The sequence below is a fragment of the Limulus polyphemus genome, unplaced genomic scaffold (genome assembly GCF_000517525.1).
Source record: "Limulus polyphemus unplaced genomic scaffold, Limulus_polyphemus-2.1.2 Scaffold1797, whole genome shotgun sequence".
In the NCBI taxonomy this organism is placed as follows: Eukaryota; Metazoa; Arthropoda; class Merostomata; order Xiphosura; family Limulidae; genus Limulus; species Limulus polyphemus.
In genome coordinates this window covers 70,088-90,755 of record NW_013667407.1, presented here as the reverse complement: position 1 = coordinate 90,755, position 20,668 = coordinate 70,088, and the positions used below count along the sequence as shown (strand labels likewise).

Below are 20,668 nucleotides of genomic sequence, written 5' to 3'. Positions count from 1 at the left end.
TAAAAAATACTATCCAATGCAATAATTGAAGGCACATAATATACCTATATTGGTAATCAAACAGTTATGACAAATGCTTAACATTAATCACCTGATTAAATAATAAAATGCGAAAAAGATTCAGGATTGCTGCTGTTGTAGAAATAATAACAGATGCAGCACTTGCCACTTTCTCGTCATTACTAATAATTATTGCAGCTTTAATGGAAAGCCTGTACATGATCACACCAATTATAGCCCCTAAGGCTATTGTAACCTGAAAAACGAAATTCAATAGTTATTCAAACCAGTAAAATTAGAAAATTACTCATCTGTAATTTAATCACCCAAGACTGGGCTGAAATAAAGACTTGGGGACCCAGAGAAAATTTTGTAGAGGAGGGCCCTCAAAACTGAACTTCTTTAATAGCTACAGTCTGAGCAATAAAGAAACATGAGCAATGATTGGACAATATACAAAATACTAATTCTAATATTTGTAATAAATATTAAGTACTGACAATGAATTTTTTGTTAAATGGCCAAGCAAATATTTATGAAAGAAGAAGCTGTAAAAATAAGTTAATCAAAAATTACAAAACAATACATTTATATTAAACAATTGAAATCCCTATTGTCATAGTGACACAGTTGAAAATATGTTTTTCAATGAGACATTCAGTTTTCATCAATTGTTTTTTTTATCTTAGTAGCCCCCCCCCCAATCTCTTAACTTGACCCTGATCCATTGTACAACATCAAGAGTTACTGTATCAAGAACAGAAAATATATAACAAGAATATATTTTAAGGTTGTTGTATAAAACAACAATAAAAACAAAATCTTAAAGCATATAAAACAGAGGGGTTACTTGGAAAGTGTAACACAGAAAACAGTTTATAAAAATTAATAATAGTAGATTCATTACTACTGACAAACTTTATGAAATATCAATTTCTTTCTGAATATGACCTATAAACATATCTAAGAAGAGTATAAAATACTCACTGATAACAGCACCATAGAAAATGAAAACAGAAAAAGTGGCACTCGCTTCTTCCAGAATGGAATATAAGGCTCATATACCTGTCAAATTAAAATATCAACAATTATTAAAATTAACACATCATAACAACACCACAGAAAATGAAAACTGGAAAAGTGGTACTTACTTTTTCCAGAATGGAATATAAAGCTCATATATATTACTATATTATACTTCCCTCTTTCCATAGTGTTTGTATTCTTTAACACATGGTCTTATGGATAATATACCAGCATTTCTGTGGTTCTGTCTAGGGCCATGCAGAATGTTGAAGTTAGCTCCTTGAAGTTCCTTTGATCCCAAAAGTATTGTCTCCTTGGTGTATTAATAGCTGTTGATTTATCACAGTCTTGGCTATGTTTCCTACATTTATAAAGTTCCCCTTCACTTACATCCTTTGAAAAACACGTTGTTTTTCCATACATTCTTTTGTCTGCAGTTCTTGCAATATTTCAAGTTACACTTGAAAGAGCTATTGCCTTGTGGTTTATTTCCTCCATTTTGTAAAACATGTTGTCTAACTAATTCTTTCAGTTCTTCTAGACTATCACCAGGGGGGGTTAATGTTTCAGTGACACAGGACCTGATGATCCTGTAACTTCTAGATGGTGCCTTTAGTAGTTTAATTCTTATGGATTCTAGTTCCACTGCAAACTGGAGAGCTTCCTTTAAAGATGCACACCTACTCTACTTTTGCCTAACTTGCATATCTTGTCTGTTATGGCATCTGTAAATTGGTCACTGCCAATGAATCCATCATTTTACATGGAACATCCTGTAAAATAACTGGGCAAGCCTTTCCAAATCTTCCATAAATTAGGTCTCTTCTTTCCTCTGTACTCTGCTCTGAAATATTACTTCTGTTGTAATCCTTCTGCATATCTCCAACAACTTTGTCTTCAATCATACTTAATTTGTTTTTTAGTCCTTCTTTAAATACTAGATCTTTTTCTTTTAACTCCTCCATTAAATTCCTGTTTCTTTCTTCTTTTATTTTTAGGTCTTCTTTTAATTTTCTGTCTCCTTTTCTTGACCTTCTTTTAAGTATTTTGTCACATCCAGCAAAGTTTTGGTCTTGCTTTGCAACTTTGTTAACCATCACCTTGAATGTTAGTCAAAGATCTAATTATTTTTACCAAAATTATCCCACTTCTGATACCAATGGTAAAATTTGTTCTTTTGTTGAGTGAGTTCTTTTGGATTATTTGGTGAAAATAATGGAAGTCCATGTAACAATAATGAATTAATTTATTTCTTCAATGATGTTTACTACAGGTTATGTTCACTTGTACGCCTAATTTCACAAACAACATTTAGACAGAATCTATAAAACTAATGGAAAATACATATAACTTGTAAAATTTCCTTGCTTATCGGTCAAGTATGAACATGCTAATTACCTTACTGACAAACAGGCACACTAACTCTCACTGTCTAACTTACTACACTACAAACACTTAACTGAATATCACATTGATTCACTTCACTGATTAATTTAATGATTCTGGTATATATATTTTATCATTATATCTTATAGTACAGGAAATTTATAGATTTTTCTTTCATGAACTTTCTAGATATTACATTATGTGTCCTCTAAATATCAAGCACCTAAAGCAAAATATAAAAAATATAGCTTATCACAGTATTCAAAACACACACACACACGCATACACATCACTGCAATAAGCTATGCAATTTTACATTTTTACTCTTTAAATTATCAAAACACATACAAATTAAAAGTAAGAAGGTGTTTAGAAATCAGGAAGCTTTTGTATACAGTTAAGAATTTTGAGTTTGCCTTCAGTCAAGAAGCTAGTGAAGTGGACATTTAGCTTATACTCAAGACTTCATGAGACAAAAAAGCTGTGGTTGCACACAATATTGTTTGTCTGTAGTTAAGCACAAAGCTACACAATGGACTATTTGTGCTGGTCCCACCACAGATATCAAAATCTAGTTTTTAGTGTTTTCAGCCTTCACATTTTCTGCTGAGCCACACGGGGCACACACAATATTAATGAGACTGGAAAAAAACAAATAATCAGTATTTATTGTTAAAAAATCAGTTATTTGGTTTAATCAAACACAGAAGTTTTGTTCTTTATTGAGATTTGATATTTCCCATGACCTTCAAGAATATTTATGGAAACAAAATGCTAAATTCCATGACTTTCTAAGCCTTGAAAATAATTTTTAAAATTTCATAATTTTCCAAGTTTTCAAGGACACACAAGTGTTTTGTAGATATGAAAGGTACACATTATAAGAGAGTAAGGTATGTAGTTATTCCATCCAACAGACTTTTAAATTTAGGAAATAAAAGAAACTTATGTATTTTTTTATATTTAGCATCTAATATACATAAAAAAATTTCTTACATTGGTAACAACGTTCAGTTTCTTTCTTTTAACAACTGGAAGCCTTGCCAAATACTCAGGTCTTGGGTATTCCTAAAGACAAAAATGTTTTAGTATAACAAAAATGAGCAAACAGATTATATCCTTATGTATGCAAAATGAACTGATTTTTGTTTAATGCTTTAAAGTCATAGGTACAAGGCTGAGAAAGGTAATGTTCATTTGAGGCATTATAGTAAGGGCCTTATCATGTACTGGAAAATAATGGTCGTTGAATAAGTTCTTAATTGTTTAATTACTTCTGCAGGATTGTGCCTGTGTCTTTAAGTATATTTAATATTCATAACTTTTACTTACATGTATCTTAGTCTAGAATTTAAATGTTGAAACTGAAAGTATGCATTAGTTTCATTACAGCATGTGATCTTTCCTTATGAAGTAACTATACTTCATTAAATTGAGTTAGTGCATAAAACACAGAAACAGCAACTAGTGATGTGAAATAAATGTCACCTTCCATCCCTCAGGCTTTCAGCAATGAAAGATTTAAATTGCTTCCTTAAGCAGTTTCACCCATTGCTTGGATTCTCTAGACCCACGATGAAGAGACATGGTGTCTGCTGCATAGCTTAGACAATGTAGTATCATATGGCATGAAGAACCTAGAACCTCAACAAGTATGCAGATAGGAAACCATCACTGCAGACCTGCAACACCATTTTGATCTTGTACAGAATAAAGCCAACTGCTGGGTGAAATTTAAAGCTCATAAACATGATACCCTTGAAAACTTAACTGTGTATATAAATGAGCTATGATACATTGTAAAGCACATCTCAGCACAATGGCAACATATCAAGAAGATAAACTGATCAATAAATTTGTGGAGAGCTTCATTAGTAAGTCCACATGACAACACTTACACATTACAGACATTTATATCGTTAATTGAAACATTGTATGTGGTAACAAGATTTGAGACAGTAACTTAGAAAAAGTAACCAGAGTCAAGGAAACCTGCAGCAATAACTTCAGGACTCCACTGAAGACAGAACAATCAACAATAAGCTCAAGGGAGATGACAGGCTATAAATACTGTCTAGTCTCATTATTTGAAACTAGTGAGCCTCAGCTCAGATCTGGAAAATGACTAAAAGGAAAGAGTCATCTCTCTGTTTCTTAAGGTGTGATGGTTAATTTGATGTCATAGGACCTATTATGAGGTGAAACTGAAAAATGGCAGCCAAAATATGCATAAAAGTAGTGGACTACACAAGTGTATATGGATGATAACATAACCACAATGTATCATTTTGTGGTTTTCTAAAAACACAATCTTAGGCTGCACCATCAGCTAGCATTGTGGTTGAAGCTACATACAAGGATTAATCCACACAGTTTTCTTTGGAAAAACCAAGCTCATCAAGAACACTATATATTCTAGTTAGGTTTGCTATTGTAGTAAGCAAGTAATATAGATACTGCCCAGAATTATTAGTGATATGGTGCATGAAAAAGAAACTAGTAATTTAGAAAGACAAACACATGGTTGCCAGTATATCTGAAATCACTGGCCAAACACTGTGCAAATAATCAGAGTTTATATCACAAGAGAAAACTCAAAATGTTACTGACAGAATTTGTCAATAAGTTGTCAGAACAGATTATCATCTAGAAAGAACATATATCATCTCACATCACACAGATTCTGGAGATGATCATCCTATAACCCTTTTCAGACTGGAGGGGTGTCACTGATATTCCATGATTTTGTCATTTTAATAGGGGAAATACTTAACCAAATTGCATGTAACTTAGTTCAAGCTAATCAAACAGTACATACAATTTAATTTAGTATTTCTGCTATTCTTTTATTATAAAATTTCCACAATTTTGTTGTGAGAACTGTTTTGAATAAAATATTTCTTTTCACATTAGAATTACAATTAGAATTACTGATCAGCAAGTTCAATCTTAAATAATTAACCAGTTTGATACTCATTAATACATTTCTGTTGATTCTGTATTTAGCTGATTGAAGCAGTCCTCATAATTATAAATCATAAAAAAACAGTAAAAACTAAAAAAAGATTTAGTTTGATTTCTTTTGAATTTTATGCTAAGCTACACAAGGGCTATCAGCACTAACCATCCCTGAACTGATACAGACAGTAATGATTAAATGCAGACATTCATTCTTGACTCACATGTGTTAGTTTTTATTTCTTAGAAGCCAAATAAAACAGTTTCTTGTTGGAATAGAAATCTGTCAATTTTGTTAAAGTTTCGAGTGATCAATCACACCAATACATTACATGTACATACACATCAACTGATATGGGTACCTAACTGACCCCATTCTATCTTTACCCACATGGGCTCCAAATGGGAGTGGTGTGCGAAATCAGAATATTTCCCAGAAGGGTCCCTAGCTGGACCCATCTATCTTTGCCCATGTGGGCCCCTTATGGTATCAGTGGTGCAAAATTGTCCTCCCACAAGGGCCCCATTTTTTCATTATATTGCACCCTTGCAGGCACCATATGCAAATGCTCTCTGGGATGCAAAGACAAATCAAATTTATTGTGGTATTTATATGAATCTAATATAAGTTACCTGGATAGTATCAAAACCTGTCATGTCCCACTGATGTGTGATGTTTGCTGAATACCTTTTCCATAATTCAAGAAATATCACACCTAGAAATTTAAAAATATTTTGTAAATTTTCAAGGCTGTACACCCTGTAGCAAAATAACACAATCTAAGTTTCAAAATAACATTATTCACAAAATTCAATTATTTGGTAAAAGTTTTAATTTAAGCATGAATGTAACTGTTGAAATCTATATACATTAGAAACATAAAATCAACATGAAAAAAACAATGTTTTTAACAAAACTTGGTAAACTTCATCTGAAATATTTATGTATATAATAAGATTCAGTGATTGTCTGTGTGTGTCACATAATTCCTCCTAAACCGCTGGTTGTATCAACTTCTAAGTGGTACCGAACAAATTGTTTCAGTCCCGAGGTTTGCAAAAAGGTAAAACTTTTCACCCAACCCCTTACAGAACCTGGGTATTTCACAAAAACACTTTTATAGGAATTCCCCCAAAAGCAGACCCCAAATTTGGCATTGATTTACAATAAAGCATGAAATAAGTAGGGCTACTAATTACCATTCATAACTTGGTTAAAGAAATTAAATTTGCATTATAGCAGCAATGATCATTAAACTGAAAAAGTGCAAAATAGTAGTTCAAGCATTGAATTTGCATTATAGCAGCCCTGTAAATGTGAGCCACATGCCCATGGGTTAACTAGTTTTGTAAATAATACTAATATTTTAATCAACAAGTGCTAACCTTTTAAGTTCAATAGAAATTTAACAAAAAACATGATGACAATATTATAATCATTGAATTTTAATTATATGTTTGCTACTTTTATTGTAAAATCAAAATAAACAAACTTCTCTGTTACTTTGTTATCTAACTGGTTCAACTGACATATTCCTGCCACTTAAAGCAATTGCATATAATGCTTCAGATTTTTTTAACAATCACATAACTATACAAACACAATGATGTTTATTCATATTAAATGTTTTCTGTTCTTCTCATTTCTAACTAATTTTTATTTTAAATATTAAATAGTATTTGTTTTATAAATTATAAGATTTTTTACATACAAGCTGGTAGGAAATAAATGTAATTTTCAAAATCCAACAAATATTCTTTCTTTCATAATCTAATAAATAATTACATACATTCAAATGAAATTAATGGAAGATAATTCCATGCTTATTTTTCCTATCATTAAAATAATTTTGGGGGGTTGTATTTTAAAGTACTTACCCCACAAAGACATAAAACCAGCCATAAATACAACAGGACCACTGTCAAAGAAATTAGCCATCTTAGAATACATGCACATTTCTCCAAGTCTCCAAAACCTGCATAAATGCATACCACACTGTGGACACATTAAAATATCCTTGAGGTCTTCACACACATCATTGCTATAAAAAAATGGCCATTCATTTACAAAAGTTTTTCTTTAATGATTTGTTTGATAAAATGTTATTACATATAGGTTGTTACATTATGGAAATAAAACAGTTTATAGGTTCTTAGCTACTAAATGTAAATAGAGAAGAATCTTGTAATAAAATATTGACTTTCAAATTAAGTAATATTTCATACCTTAGAGGTTTGTTCGTCAATGTAAAGCAACTATATAGAAAGCATAAAATTCCTACAATTGATGCCGGTACCAGCATACATGTATAGAAACCAAGCCATGCAAAGTATAGACCAATCTTTACTCCAAAATATTCTCTGCAAAAGAAAACAAGTTAGCATTGTACAAAACTCTGAAAAGACAACCTTCATAACTCCAAACCATTATTTTCTCCTGAAACACAAAACAAGTACAAAATTACCTACTTCTACTGTATTACTCCTAAAAACAGAATCAAACAAAACAGTAACTACATAAATGCTTACAATCACATTTACTATATCTAATGTTCTGAAGATATGAATAAAAAAACTCACTATGTATATGTTTTTAAAACACTGGAATCTAATATATATATGAGACTAATAATGCATTTTATCTTAAAAAATTATTCAATTATAAACTCTTACATCTCAATGACACGTTTTTGGTATGGCATACTTTATCACATTACAAAAATGATTATTTTATCATAAAGCATATAATTAAAGCATTAAAGATTACCATGTTTCCAAGAGAACTAAAAGAACTATTCTTCAATTCTTTATCTTCTGTGATCACATTATAGACTATAATATAAGTGTGAAATAGTTTTTTGTAGGAGAATAGTTTCACAGAACACAAAATGCTGATGAACTGAGATTCATAAGCTTGATTTAAACCTCTTACAGAGTTCTTAGTCAGCTACAAGAAAACATAGAAACCTCAAAAGGCCCAAGAATTCCATGTTTATAACATATTTTGAAAAAAGCAGAATCAAGGAAAATTGGCTTTAGAGCTAAGATCATTAGGCAGGGCTCCTGCTCAGAAATATAAATCTTTTCTTTTCTTGGAATGAAATTAGGGTTGTTTGATGAAGTGTGTGTAAAAAAACATGCACAGATTCAGTTAATAACCAATAATCAGCACTTATACAACATAATTTCAGATGAATAAGCAGTTTGCTAAACCACAAATACAAGAATTATTGTGATATTCATTAACAGTGACTTTATTTTGACTATCTTCAATAGAATATTTTCTTTGCATTTATATCAAAGTTTCCAGTTACTAGATTGCATAAAATTCCCAGATTGTGTTTTGTCAAATAAGCAGTTTTACTTAAAGCCTTTTATGAAAACTACTGTATTTAAATGTGTACTATAAATAAACAATTATACATACTTGATGTCATCAAGAGGTTGGTTTTTCCACATTGACCCCATATTAGCCCATTTATTTATCAACTGTCTACGAGGACTGTTCTCATCTAAAGTGCTATATATTCCCTATAATAAAGTATTATTCATAATGAATTATTCAGTAGTTTCAAAAAACTTAAGTACATAAATCATTCCGAGGTAAATTAAGCCAAAACAATTAATGCCAATAGCCCTTATACTTCAACATTTTTATTTAGAACAAGCATGATCTCAATGGTTGAGTGTTGAACATATTACAAAAACATCATTAGAATATTTTACTTTTTAGGTATCACTGTCACTATGCTTTATGTACTGCTACACAGAATAAAATATCAAACAGAAATTCATATAGTATAAAAGTAGAAAAACAATCTCATTCTGACTTTTATGATGTGTTTAAAGCCATACATACAACTTATGTACGATTCATGTATGAACTTTTCAGACTAATGGATTTTTTTTTTACATTCTCATTTGTAATAAAAATTTCAGCATGAGAACTTTGTCAGGTTTTATAACGCCAGATTCTTTACAGTAGGTGTCTGTGACTTGTTGGCGATAAATTTCAACAATAAACAGACAGCACACAATCCACTTGTTTTAAAATAATATATTAAAACAAATCAAATGTATATATAAATGTTTGTTACACAGTTGATTATCACAGTTGAATCCAGAGCTTGAAATAATTCTCTTTTATGTCAAAATGCACACAGGTAGGTTCAAGTACTTTAGAACACCCTTTGACAAGATACATTATTATTCTCTATCTCTATTTTTGCAATACAAGCTGTGAAACTCACTTTAAAAATTGTTTATTACAAATAAACTCACATGCAGTCTAACTTCTCTTTTATCTTCACTTTCACTAACTTGGTTGCCTATATATATATATATTGCCCAACTAAAGCCCAGAACTTTCTACAAACTAGGAGATATTATGATGTAACAATACTCACTTAAAGCAATAAGAAACATTCAGAAGGTTCGAGTAACATGATGTCAATTCACAACAAATGATTTGTAAACAGTTATGTAAGCAAACATGCCATAACTATCACTTTTAAAAATAACTTACTTTAGTATATAAAACTAAATAATACTCTTGTATTAAACTTAAAATGAACAGCTGTGTATATCTAACAAACTTCTATATAATTCTAAATATAGCCAGCTAGAGTTTTAGTTCTTTTATTTGTGAGTTTAGCCTTATATTGCATTTTTGATCAGTTTTTCAGTTGTATGTAAATTACTAAAAATGAACACTTATATATATATTTTGGTTTTGTATATCGGTAAGGTATGTAAATCTTGGAAGCAAACACCTGATCCTTACTTGTTTTTTTTAAGTAACGACATACACCATATTCTTTTAAAGTTACATTCATTAATACTACTTGTTACAAGTTTTGAAATACTATTTAATGGTTGAATCATTCTAAAATAATAACGTCTTAATTTTTTTGTTTATTGATTCACAACATAATATTCCTCTTAGAGAAAAACCTCTTAATACAGTGTGTGTCTGTGCTATAATATTTGTAAATGTTATCTATTATTGTATTATTTTCAATAAAATCAAATTATAAATCTAAAATATTTCAACTAACCTCATGCAAAGGATAAGCTGCTTCATACACACCATCATTTATAAGCTTGGTTATTCCTGAAAATTTTAGTTAAAAAGTAATATATTTAACATATTTTGACTTTTAAATATAAAATAAATTAGCAAATCAAATACATTTATTTTTACAACAAAACTATTTTGAAAGTACTTTTTCATACCTGAAAAAACATAAACATAATTTAACTCAAAGAAAAAGTATTTGTGAGAATACTTATATTAAGAGGGAAAAAATTACAAACTTTACACAGACATACACATTATCGGCCAGTTTTTTATTTGCAAGTAAGCTATAATGAAAACATTATATATATCACACACTATACTATGCTTCAGTAGATTAACGTTCTTTATTTTCCATTATAGTAACATAAGTTCACTTTTGCTGGACGCTACATTAAACAACTACCTAGTTGTACATGAAACCAGAACAGCTACTGACATATTTTACAGTTGTACTACTGATTTATTTTATCCTACATCTTATGTAGTACTACATTAGTAAATCTATACATCTATTACAAATATCATGGATTGTTTTAATCTGAATTCCACAAAAATGTTGTTCAAATAGCAAAACAAAAAGGTCAACGATATACTGGACTAAGTATTCTCTATCTATAGCGTAGATGCCCACCCTACCTTAATCTTTTTTTTTACTAATATTAATATCTAGTACATGAAATGTCTTCTAAAATTTAAAAATTATATTTAACCAAGTTGACAAAAAATTCTGTAAATTATAATGGCATAAATTTTCCTAAATTAGTATTTAATTTCATGAAAAATTATTTTTACCATGAACTCTAAACAAAGTAATATAAACAAATCTTTGGTAAATAATATTAATAAAAATAACAAGTTTGATGAAGTTATGGCTATTAAAAAATGATAGAAAGTTAGTAAAAAGTTTCTGGTATTTAGTCATCTTTGGATTTTTTTTTAGCATTGTATCTTGTTTGAAAAATCAAGTCTGAAATTATGCAATATTCAGAAATTAAAAAAAATTAAATCTTAAAATCCCAATTTTGTTTTAAAGCAAAGGATAAAAATAATATCAATGATAAAAGCATTTTAATTTACCAAATGCACAAACTTGATCTAGTTCATTCCTAAATCTGTTTCTCCTTAAAATGAAGTCCACAATCTGTGAACGCAGTCCTGGGTTAAAAAAGTCTTCTTTTTTTCTTTGTGGAATTTCAAACCTTGAATAACATCCAATATAAACTTGTTTTAAATTCTAAGTTGAAATAATTCAATATGAGAAAACAATTGAACATACAACTTCAAGTCTTCTTAACTTCCTGCTTCATATAAAAAAAAAGAGATACCTTTCACAAATTAGTAAAATTTACTTAACTGGTTTAATTGCATTGATAATCTGGTTTACTATTTTAGTGTACTCAAGTAATAGTATTTTTGAATAATGTTTTTTAAGAGTTTTAACCTGAAATAAGTTCAATGTAATCTAATCATTTAGTATCATTATCTGTAAAGAGTATCACTATAAAATACCACATTAAAACTCGAGAACTTCAAAGCTTTTGCAAAGTTCTAGCTATAAATTTTCGATTTGTATTGATTAATCTTATTACTTATTTGAAAATGAAAAAGTTTATGTGCTTACAAACATTCTTTATCTCTAGAATATTCTGCTGTAATATGAATATCCTGTGGCATTTTAAAACTGAAAAATGTAGAAATTGACTGGCATAAGAGAATGATGTCCAACAAATATTTTCTGAAACTTGACTCTGAATTCTGACAATCTGACATCTAGAAATGAAAAAGTTAAAAAATAAGTTAAATATTCTCTGCTTAAATTAAAACTGTGATTCATAAATAAAAATAGTCACTTTATAAACACCACCAATGACATATTGGTAATTTTCAGTAAACCCTTTATGGGTTTCCAATCAGTGCTTCTTGGTACACAACACAGACTAAAAACACCACAATATCAGGTTTCAAATGCATAATTCTTAGCCTGTCTTTTACATGTATGTTTCTAACCAGTGCTTTTTCCTTTAGTTTACAGGGTGAAATGAATCATCAAAGTTGATATTTCAATCATTATGCAACAAAGTTCAATAAAATACCAGAAAAGAAATGTTCTTGAATATCATAGATGAGCCATAAGAACTGGCCATTGACAATCAACCAGGTTTCAAATAAGTTGGAACATTAATACTACTGTTATTATCTTTCAATGACATGGTACAATAAGTTCTGATGATAAATTTATCACAAAAAGAAATTAATAATTTGAAACCATTAAATGATGCAACTAATGATGCTTCTCATCTTTTAAATTAATAAAAGCAGGAATTACACTCCAAAAAGTCTAGCACTTCAAATTAGAATCTGCTGTTTCAAAAATGGGACTTCAGATCCAAATACAAAAAACAACATGATTTATAAGATTAAAACAGGGTGCTTTTCTTTACAGTGTAAACATATGTAGTAGATTGAGCTGTTAAAAAGTGCTTTTCTAGCAGTTGGTAATGGGTTAATCCTTTAGCTCTGTTGGTAGAGCACTCACTTGGTATGTGACAGGTCTTAGATTTGAACCCAAGCCTGTCACATATCAGATGAGTGCTCTACAAACTTAGCTAAAGAGTTAAGCCACTAGAAATTGCTAGTAAGGGCACTTTTAACAACTGAAACTACTACACACACAATATAATACAATGCATTAAAATATCTGAGTATTACGTAAGTAAACACATCGGAGTTTTTAAATGTATTTACATGAGCATAATTAAATAAAATGAGGAAATCACCTTAAGCATATCATAAAGAACTAATTACTTAAATATTAGAAAAATGCTGAAGTAATCTTTGAAGAAAAACTGAGACAAGGTTACTTAAACAGGCTACAAAAAACAATTGATTAAAATAACAACATTTAATAGATGCTAAAGTTAAGAAAACAGTTAACACTAAGGGAAGTAACATGCACAGAACAGATACTATAAAGATGAAAGAAACATACAGCTATTGAATACAAACAAAGATTCAGTAATGACCAGCATTGAAGACACATGTAACATGTACCCATTAGACATATTTATCATAAGACAAGTACACTTTCTGACAGCATGAAGCCAGAATGACATACCAAACTCTTTACAATTGACATTAAGATAAAAGAGTTAATTTTGATCAAGTTGAGTAATACTCTACTTCATGTCATGAACAGGAATTTAAATTTATCACATGACATATCTAAGCAATGGAATGTAAAAATTTAGTTAGTTATATGAGATAAAACTATATTTGCTATGAATATAGAAGAAGAGTTCCTACTGAAAGGAACAGACTGGAAGGACATCAAATATTTTGATGATTAGAGGTCATTATATAATGTTAATAAGCACGTAGAGAACAAAGCACTATTGCCAAGATTGTCCTTGATGGCAATGGCCTATAAGTGATGTAATTTTTGTTAGAATGTTTCTTAATCTTCTAGGAAAAATAATACAGCCCATATTTGGAAAAATCTCATGATAACTAGCCAGTTCTATCCACACACACTACATAACAAGAAAAACATATAAAAGCTAGATTAAAAATGGAGTTAAAAGGTTAGCTTGAGTCAGCTTCTGAAAGAGCCCAGTAGGAAGTAGCCAATCAAACTTCATCAACTCAAATCAGCCCTAACAGAATCATAAGAAATGGAACAAGTCTCAACTTCTAAGTACGTTTATTTTTATTTTTGAAGTGCAATATTGTATAAAAATCAAAAGTCATCAATTAACTAGCTTACATTTAAACCAATGACAAGTATCAAATAAACTTTATATAACAGAATTAATAGATGTATTTTATTTAATCGTTACATGTCTCTATTTTCCTTATTCTCCCATAAACTTCCTTGAATTGGTGATCTGTGCACTATTGATACTGAGTGCATATTCCTGGTATTTAAATAACTACAATTTGTAACTCACGTTTTGTCTCAAGATAACTGCCTACTATAGAAGAATAAAAAAGCTTACAGTTTAAACTATAGAAACAAATGGTTAAAATTTCTCTATCCCTCGCTTCAGTAACTTTACACACTCTTAATCCTCTAGCTTTCCTCATCCAGGAAGTGGCATTCTATTTATATATGTTAATGAATCTTCTTGCTTTTTTAAGTTCACCAGAAGATAATTTAGTTGAAAAATTAATCACTTAATTCTTTTCTGTCTTACAAAGATTTTAACTATTGCTTTGTATTTGCAGATTTTATCTTATTATAACTGCGCTTGTTTTTTGTTATTGTTACATTTCAGACTAGCTAACAACCACTAAAATAGAATATCATATGTTCTGCTAGCACCAGATTTATATATAAATAGTCACTTTAACAGTTGATATCAAAATTACAAAAAGTGCAAAACTATAAAAAAACAGGGCTACCACTCCCACAAAATTTGTACTTGGATAATCATAATTTCAAATTAAGCATTTTCTTATCTTTGAGTTTAACATTTTGATGTAATCTAAGGCTATAAAACTTACTTTCACCAATCCCAACTTCATATTCAGAAGCACTACTTTAAGTATGTGAAACTTATAGAAGACTACAGGAGTGGTCCATGGTATATGACCTTCAATGTATAAACTTCTAATGCAAACATGAACATATTTCATAACCTATCTCATGAGTTAAAGTGTTGTTCAAAATGAGGAGAAGTTATATTGAGTTTATAACAGTATTTTTTCTTAATATTTGGTGTTTATACTATAGCTTAGGTTTCTATCAGTATTTTTTAAGCTATTAAACCAAATTAAGAAAACTAAAATTAAAAGGATACACACAAGTCATCTTTATCTTAACTTTGCTCAATGAGGCAGTTAGTTTAGATCTTAGGCCCGGCATGACCAGGTGGAAAGGGCGCTCGACTAGCAATATGAGGGTCTCGGGTTCGAATCTCCATCCCACCAAACATGCTCACACTTTCAGCCGTGGGGGCATTATAATGTGATGGTCAATTGCACTATTCATTAGTAAAAGAGTAGCCCAAGAGTTGGCAGTGGGTGGTGATGACTAGTTGCCTTCCCTCTAGTCTTACACTGTTAAATTAGGGACGGCTAACACAGATAGCCCTGGTGTAGCTTTGTGTGATATTCAAACCAAACCAAGTTTAGGTCTTACTTTTGACTGCTGAGGTACTTGATATTAGATTTTAGGATGACTAATGAAAACACAGTTTAATTAAAAAGCCAGTGGGTTCTAAGTATAAGCCAGTGACCATCAAGACATATTAGCATTTTTAAAATAGTAAATAATTCAGGCTTGATTCAGAAGATTTATTCAAACTAGATGTAAACAAAGGTAGAAATTATTCTTCATACAAGCTGGCAGCAAAAGGAACACTAATGGAAAAAACTGAAATACAATACTGGGTTGTATTTTTCTGTTGCTTGTTGTTCATCATTCTTGGGCATACCTATTAATTAAGTACCTAAAGTTTAAAATAGCAAGTAAAAATAGTTTATTCAACTGCTGTTTAAGTTTTTTATGTTATCATTTTTTCATTTAATTTTAGAAACTGTAATCATTACTACAAATTTAAATCTAAAGTGTGATAGTTTATTTAAAAAATTATTAAACATTAATCATTAATTTTAGTTTCTTTGTTAATTGTTTTAGTTTATGTCCTGACCTAGTTAGCTAATTGTTTTAACAGAAGTTCTCAATAATGAAGCATTTAGTCAAAAATAATGAAAAATGTTGCTGCAGGAGTTAGGGTCCATGTTGAAACGTATATCTTTGGTTCTGATGTCAATGAAATAAACCGTTCATCATGCATGGACACTCACACAATATTTAAATAATTTGCTTACAATCAATTGCTACTGTGATGTAGTCTTCATTTTTATGAGTGTGTATAACAAGAATGTATGTAAGTGTACATAACAAACTATACTTTTAGCTAGTCCATTCCAAGATGCTTATCTGATGTCTTTTGTCAGATCACCACTACCCATACCCATAGCTGTGCGTGCTACCTTTTCAATAGAGCACCACTATCATTACCACTACAGCAAGAAAAATACAGCAGTGCTACTGTTGTCACTACAAAAATAGCTATTTTTAAAACTGAGATTTTTCATGATAAAATTTATTTTTGTAAATGGATAATGTAAGAATGAAAAATGCAAATTTATTGGTAAGTGGTAATATTTTATTGCTACAATAACATAATACAGATTTCTCAGAACAACCTATCCTATATATGAATGATAAGAGGAAAGCAGCTAACTACCATACAGCCTTCAATACATTAAATGATAGTATTTAAATAACACAACATCAAAAAATAAATGAATATGATGACAGTGATAATAATAATAAATGCATTAATAAGCTAATTTGAAATAATAAGTCTCTAACATCATAAGATATTACATCACATATTATTTGTTCAATTTTATAATTGTCAATGAAAGTCACATTCTAACAGCTGATTTTCACCCATGGTTTAAACTGATTTGGATTAACTCAAATGCTAGGAAAGAAACTGTAAAACTAATTATCATTGAAAAAACTTTCAGTGAAGATGGAAGGCAGCACTGATGAAAGCTTTTAAATCTTTCATTATTTATTTCTATATACCCATTCCATCAAGTGCAGCTGTAGAGCACATTTTCTCAACAGGAAAAGACATTTTGAAGCCAAAAAGAGCTGGATTGATGGATAACAATTTCAAGAGAGGCTAATGCTACTGAAATTAAACAATAAATTAAAACAAAGGCAGCTTCAAAGCACTTCTCAATTCTTGGAATCAAAGCATTAATTAACAAGTGGATTGCAAGTCTGTAGTTTACCACAAAGATCTTTCAGTTTTGTCAAACATGCAGTAAGTGTTGGCAGAAATAGTCCTAAACAGGCCTTAGTTTCACTTTGAAGTAAATCCAGTGTGCGTGCTACAGGTCGCACAATGATTATATATTCTTTGATGATCTTTATATCCAAGAGATTGAAATGAGTGATGCCCAGCTCATCACACACTTTATTGACTGAACCCTCTCTCTTAGTTATTATGCTCTCCATACGAATGAATGCATCTTACATCAAACTCTACCATGTAACACAAGGAACAACAAAACATTTGCCCAGTTCTTGTTGTATAAGATCAGCGGCTACAGCTCTGTTTGTTCCAAAGCATCTGGGCCTTCACAACTTTCGATGGGGACACTTTCTTGTCTGTACCATCACTCAAAGCCTTTTCTACATCACTGGTTGCTACTAAATTTAGTTTATATACTGCACTTCAAAGAAACTCGGGATGAAAGCAAACCTCAATGGACTCTGTCTCACTACTAATGATATCAGAAATGCCGTGGAAGTTTATCTCATTTTTTGTTTCTCATAATCTTACTGAAGTGTGCTTTGCTCTGCTTTGGAATCACCTGCATCACTACTTACATGTTCAGCTCTTGATTCAGTGGAGAATATCCTGCAAAACAAATAGTAAGATATAAAGAGATGTGTATATAATGTGTGGCATGGCTTAGTAGTATCATCTTGGTATGGTATTGTCATAGTATAATAATAGTAATTTACTTTCTTATACAGGGCTTCCCTAGCCATTGCCAGCCATTCAAAGTGCATGTTGTTGCCCAGGTTCTACATTAGTCAAAAACCACGTGAAAAGAGGTATGATTTAAAAGGACTTTTAAAGAATGATAGACTTGATGCATTGCAGTTCAACAGGGAGTGTTCCAAAATTTAGGAGCATTGACAGAAAAAGCATGATCATCAAAATGTGAGAGAGAGAGAGAAAGAGAGAGATTGATTAATCCTGTTCTATTTGAAAGCAATTTACATGGTCAGACAAACTATTGCAGACTTAACTTTATTTAACTCTTTCACTACGAGCATCTTTTTCTGTGCATGTCACAAGGTTTTAGTGAGCTACATTCAAAATTTAATTAATGTACTTTATAATCATGGTACATTAATAAATACAGCATAAAAAAGTAGCTAATAATCCATATTTTAATAGTATGTAAGTGTTATGTTCTTAAATTTATAACTTATAAGGCAATATTTTTAAAAATCCTAGAACAAAAGCCTTTCTAGCAATATGAGATTTGAAGGATTTCATCTCGAAATTTACGAGAAAAGGTCCAGACAGACAGACACAAGCATATTATTTATATATATATTATTCATTGATATAAAATGTACTAATAAACAAAATATACTACAAAAATACTGTAACTAACCTGAATGCCTTGACAAAGTTGGACCCATTATCAGTAGTGGTCTTGGTAATCTTGTTTTGAATGCAATATTTGATGTGAATTGCTTCCAGTTCCTTGGCGATCAAGTCATAGGTGTGGTGGCCAGTGAGATAACGGCAAGCAAGCACTGCATATTCCCTCTTCAGGCTTTCTGGGTCAACTCAGTATACAGTTATGCCCAAATAGTATCTGTAAAAGTAAGCAATGCAAAGCTAAACTAGTGAATGCAAAATGGTACACCATACACGTTCAATGCAGATGCTATGCTGATGTTTATTTCAAGTCTTATTCTATTATTAAATGTTTTAAGTTTCAGAAACAACATTAATTTTTTAATCCATAAAATGAAAAATGTTAACAATTTATTACAACTTACCTGTTGCGGCAGCTCCAACAGTTGGCTCTGTTCATGAGCCACTCTACTGTCCAAAGCTTTTCTTTCAGTTAACCTATTTTTTTTGGCTAAATTTATCGTTAATTGCACATGTTAGGGCTTTACTACCAAAAACTGTTTTATTTGGCTGTAATGTCTAAATAAGATTTTTAAAAGCTGCAATTTGATAAATTTGAAAGGAAGCAGTTCCTCAATGACCAAATCAGTTTTGAGTGCATTTATTTGACATTGGCTAACCCTCTCGGCACTAGCAGCAATGAATGCTCCAAGAGTTGGTCGTTCTGTTTAATTTTTCCCAGTTTTTCTCTTACTAGAAGTATGGGCCCCTGTCTCTCCTGCTTCATCCAGCTGATCATTTGCTTCACCTATTTGCCTCCATTCCTTTCTTGATGCCCAATTCAAAATCCAAGTGTTTATGGGAATGTTTGTAACTAATGTGTTTCTTTACATTAAAACTGATTTCTTATTGGCACTGTAAATATTCTTTGGGATCCACTTTCACTTCCAACAAATTCAAAATAGTCTTTTACGTAAGGCAAATGATGGCTGCTACTATGATTAGACTCACTGTTAAAAGCTTCTGTATCAGAAACATCAACTTTTGTTTACCAGATTTCATTTTTGACATTAGCTAATGAACATGGTGAGGCAACTTCACACTAAATGTTGCTTTGACAGAATGACAAACAGAAATAAGGAGAAATGACAAAATGACATCTGGTTGCCATAAAGAACAAGTTCAATTCTGATGCAAAAAGTCCATGACAGTAACTGCATCACGTAACAAATTTAATTGTTTTTCATAAGCAAAATGCAGTGTCAATATATTTATATACAATGTATTAAACAAAATATATAATACAATTATATATTATAATAACCAAATAATAATAATATTATAATATATATTATAAATCATGATTTATAATAATATACATGCCTGGGATTTTCTTATCTAATTATCCGAGATGAAATGTAAACTATCTGGCTCTTATGAAAATCTTTTATTATCAAATGAATTGTGTTAACCACAAAAAGTTTCTGCTAGAATTGTCCAGCTCAGGAATTTAATAAAACATTTAACAGCACTTCTAAACTAAATTTTTACATAAAAATAAATTAATATTAAATTAAACTGAACATATAAACAGTGATAAATATAACAATATTATAAACAAATACAACAAATGCTTTATATATGTTACATAGTATTACATCACAGATAGCTGACAAGCCATCACTGCAGATCAAATCAGCTGAATGTGTCAGGAAGCATAAATGAGTCTAATTAAGTCCGAAACAATATATATATAATAATAAATAATAACTATACATATACAAAACATAATCATATTGTTATGACAGCGGAAGTCAAGTGACGCTGGTAATACGTGATGAGTTTCTAGAAGAATCATGAAGGCTCAAGTGTTTGCCAGACGCCCTCTATTTTAATATATAAGCCCGGCAAATAAAGCAAAGATAATGATTGCAGATAGACAGATATAGAGACATATAATTGAGTCAAGTGAGCGGTAGTGACCGTAAGTAAAGTGCGTGAATCGTTGTGAATCATAGCATGTGTTTAA

At 30.5% G+C, this 20,668-nt stretch overlaps 1 protein-coding gene across 2 annotated transcripts in view; it reads right to left on the bottom strand.

Moving 5' to 3' along the window:
• LOC106464968 (anoctamin-5-like) overlaps positions 1-20,668 on the bottom strand; it is a 122,350-nt gene that overhangs the window by 40,198 nt on the left and 61,484 nt on the right. For both annotated transcript variants that reach the window (XM_022392776.1, XM_022392777.1), the window contains exons 11-20: positions 12,072-12,220; positions 11,528-11,649; positions 10,428-10,483; positions 8,798-8,901; positions 7,597-7,731; positions 7,249-7,412; positions 6,004-6,086; positions 3,409-3,480; positions 988-1,065; positions 92-256 (exon numbers count right to left, since the gene is read on the bottom strand). In XM_022392776.1, coding sequence (XP_022248484.1) covers positions 92-256; positions 988-1,065; positions 3,409-3,480; positions 6,004-6,086; positions 7,249-7,412; positions 7,597-7,731; positions 8,798-8,901; positions 10,428-10,483; positions 11,528-11,649; positions 12,072-12,220 — 1,128 coding nt within the window. The remainder of the gene's footprint in view (positions 1-91; positions 257-987; positions 1,066-3,408; positions 3,481-6,003; positions 6,087-7,248; positions 7,413-7,596; positions 7,732-8,797; positions 8,902-10,427; positions 10,484-11,527; positions 11,650-12,071; positions 12,221-20,668) is intronic.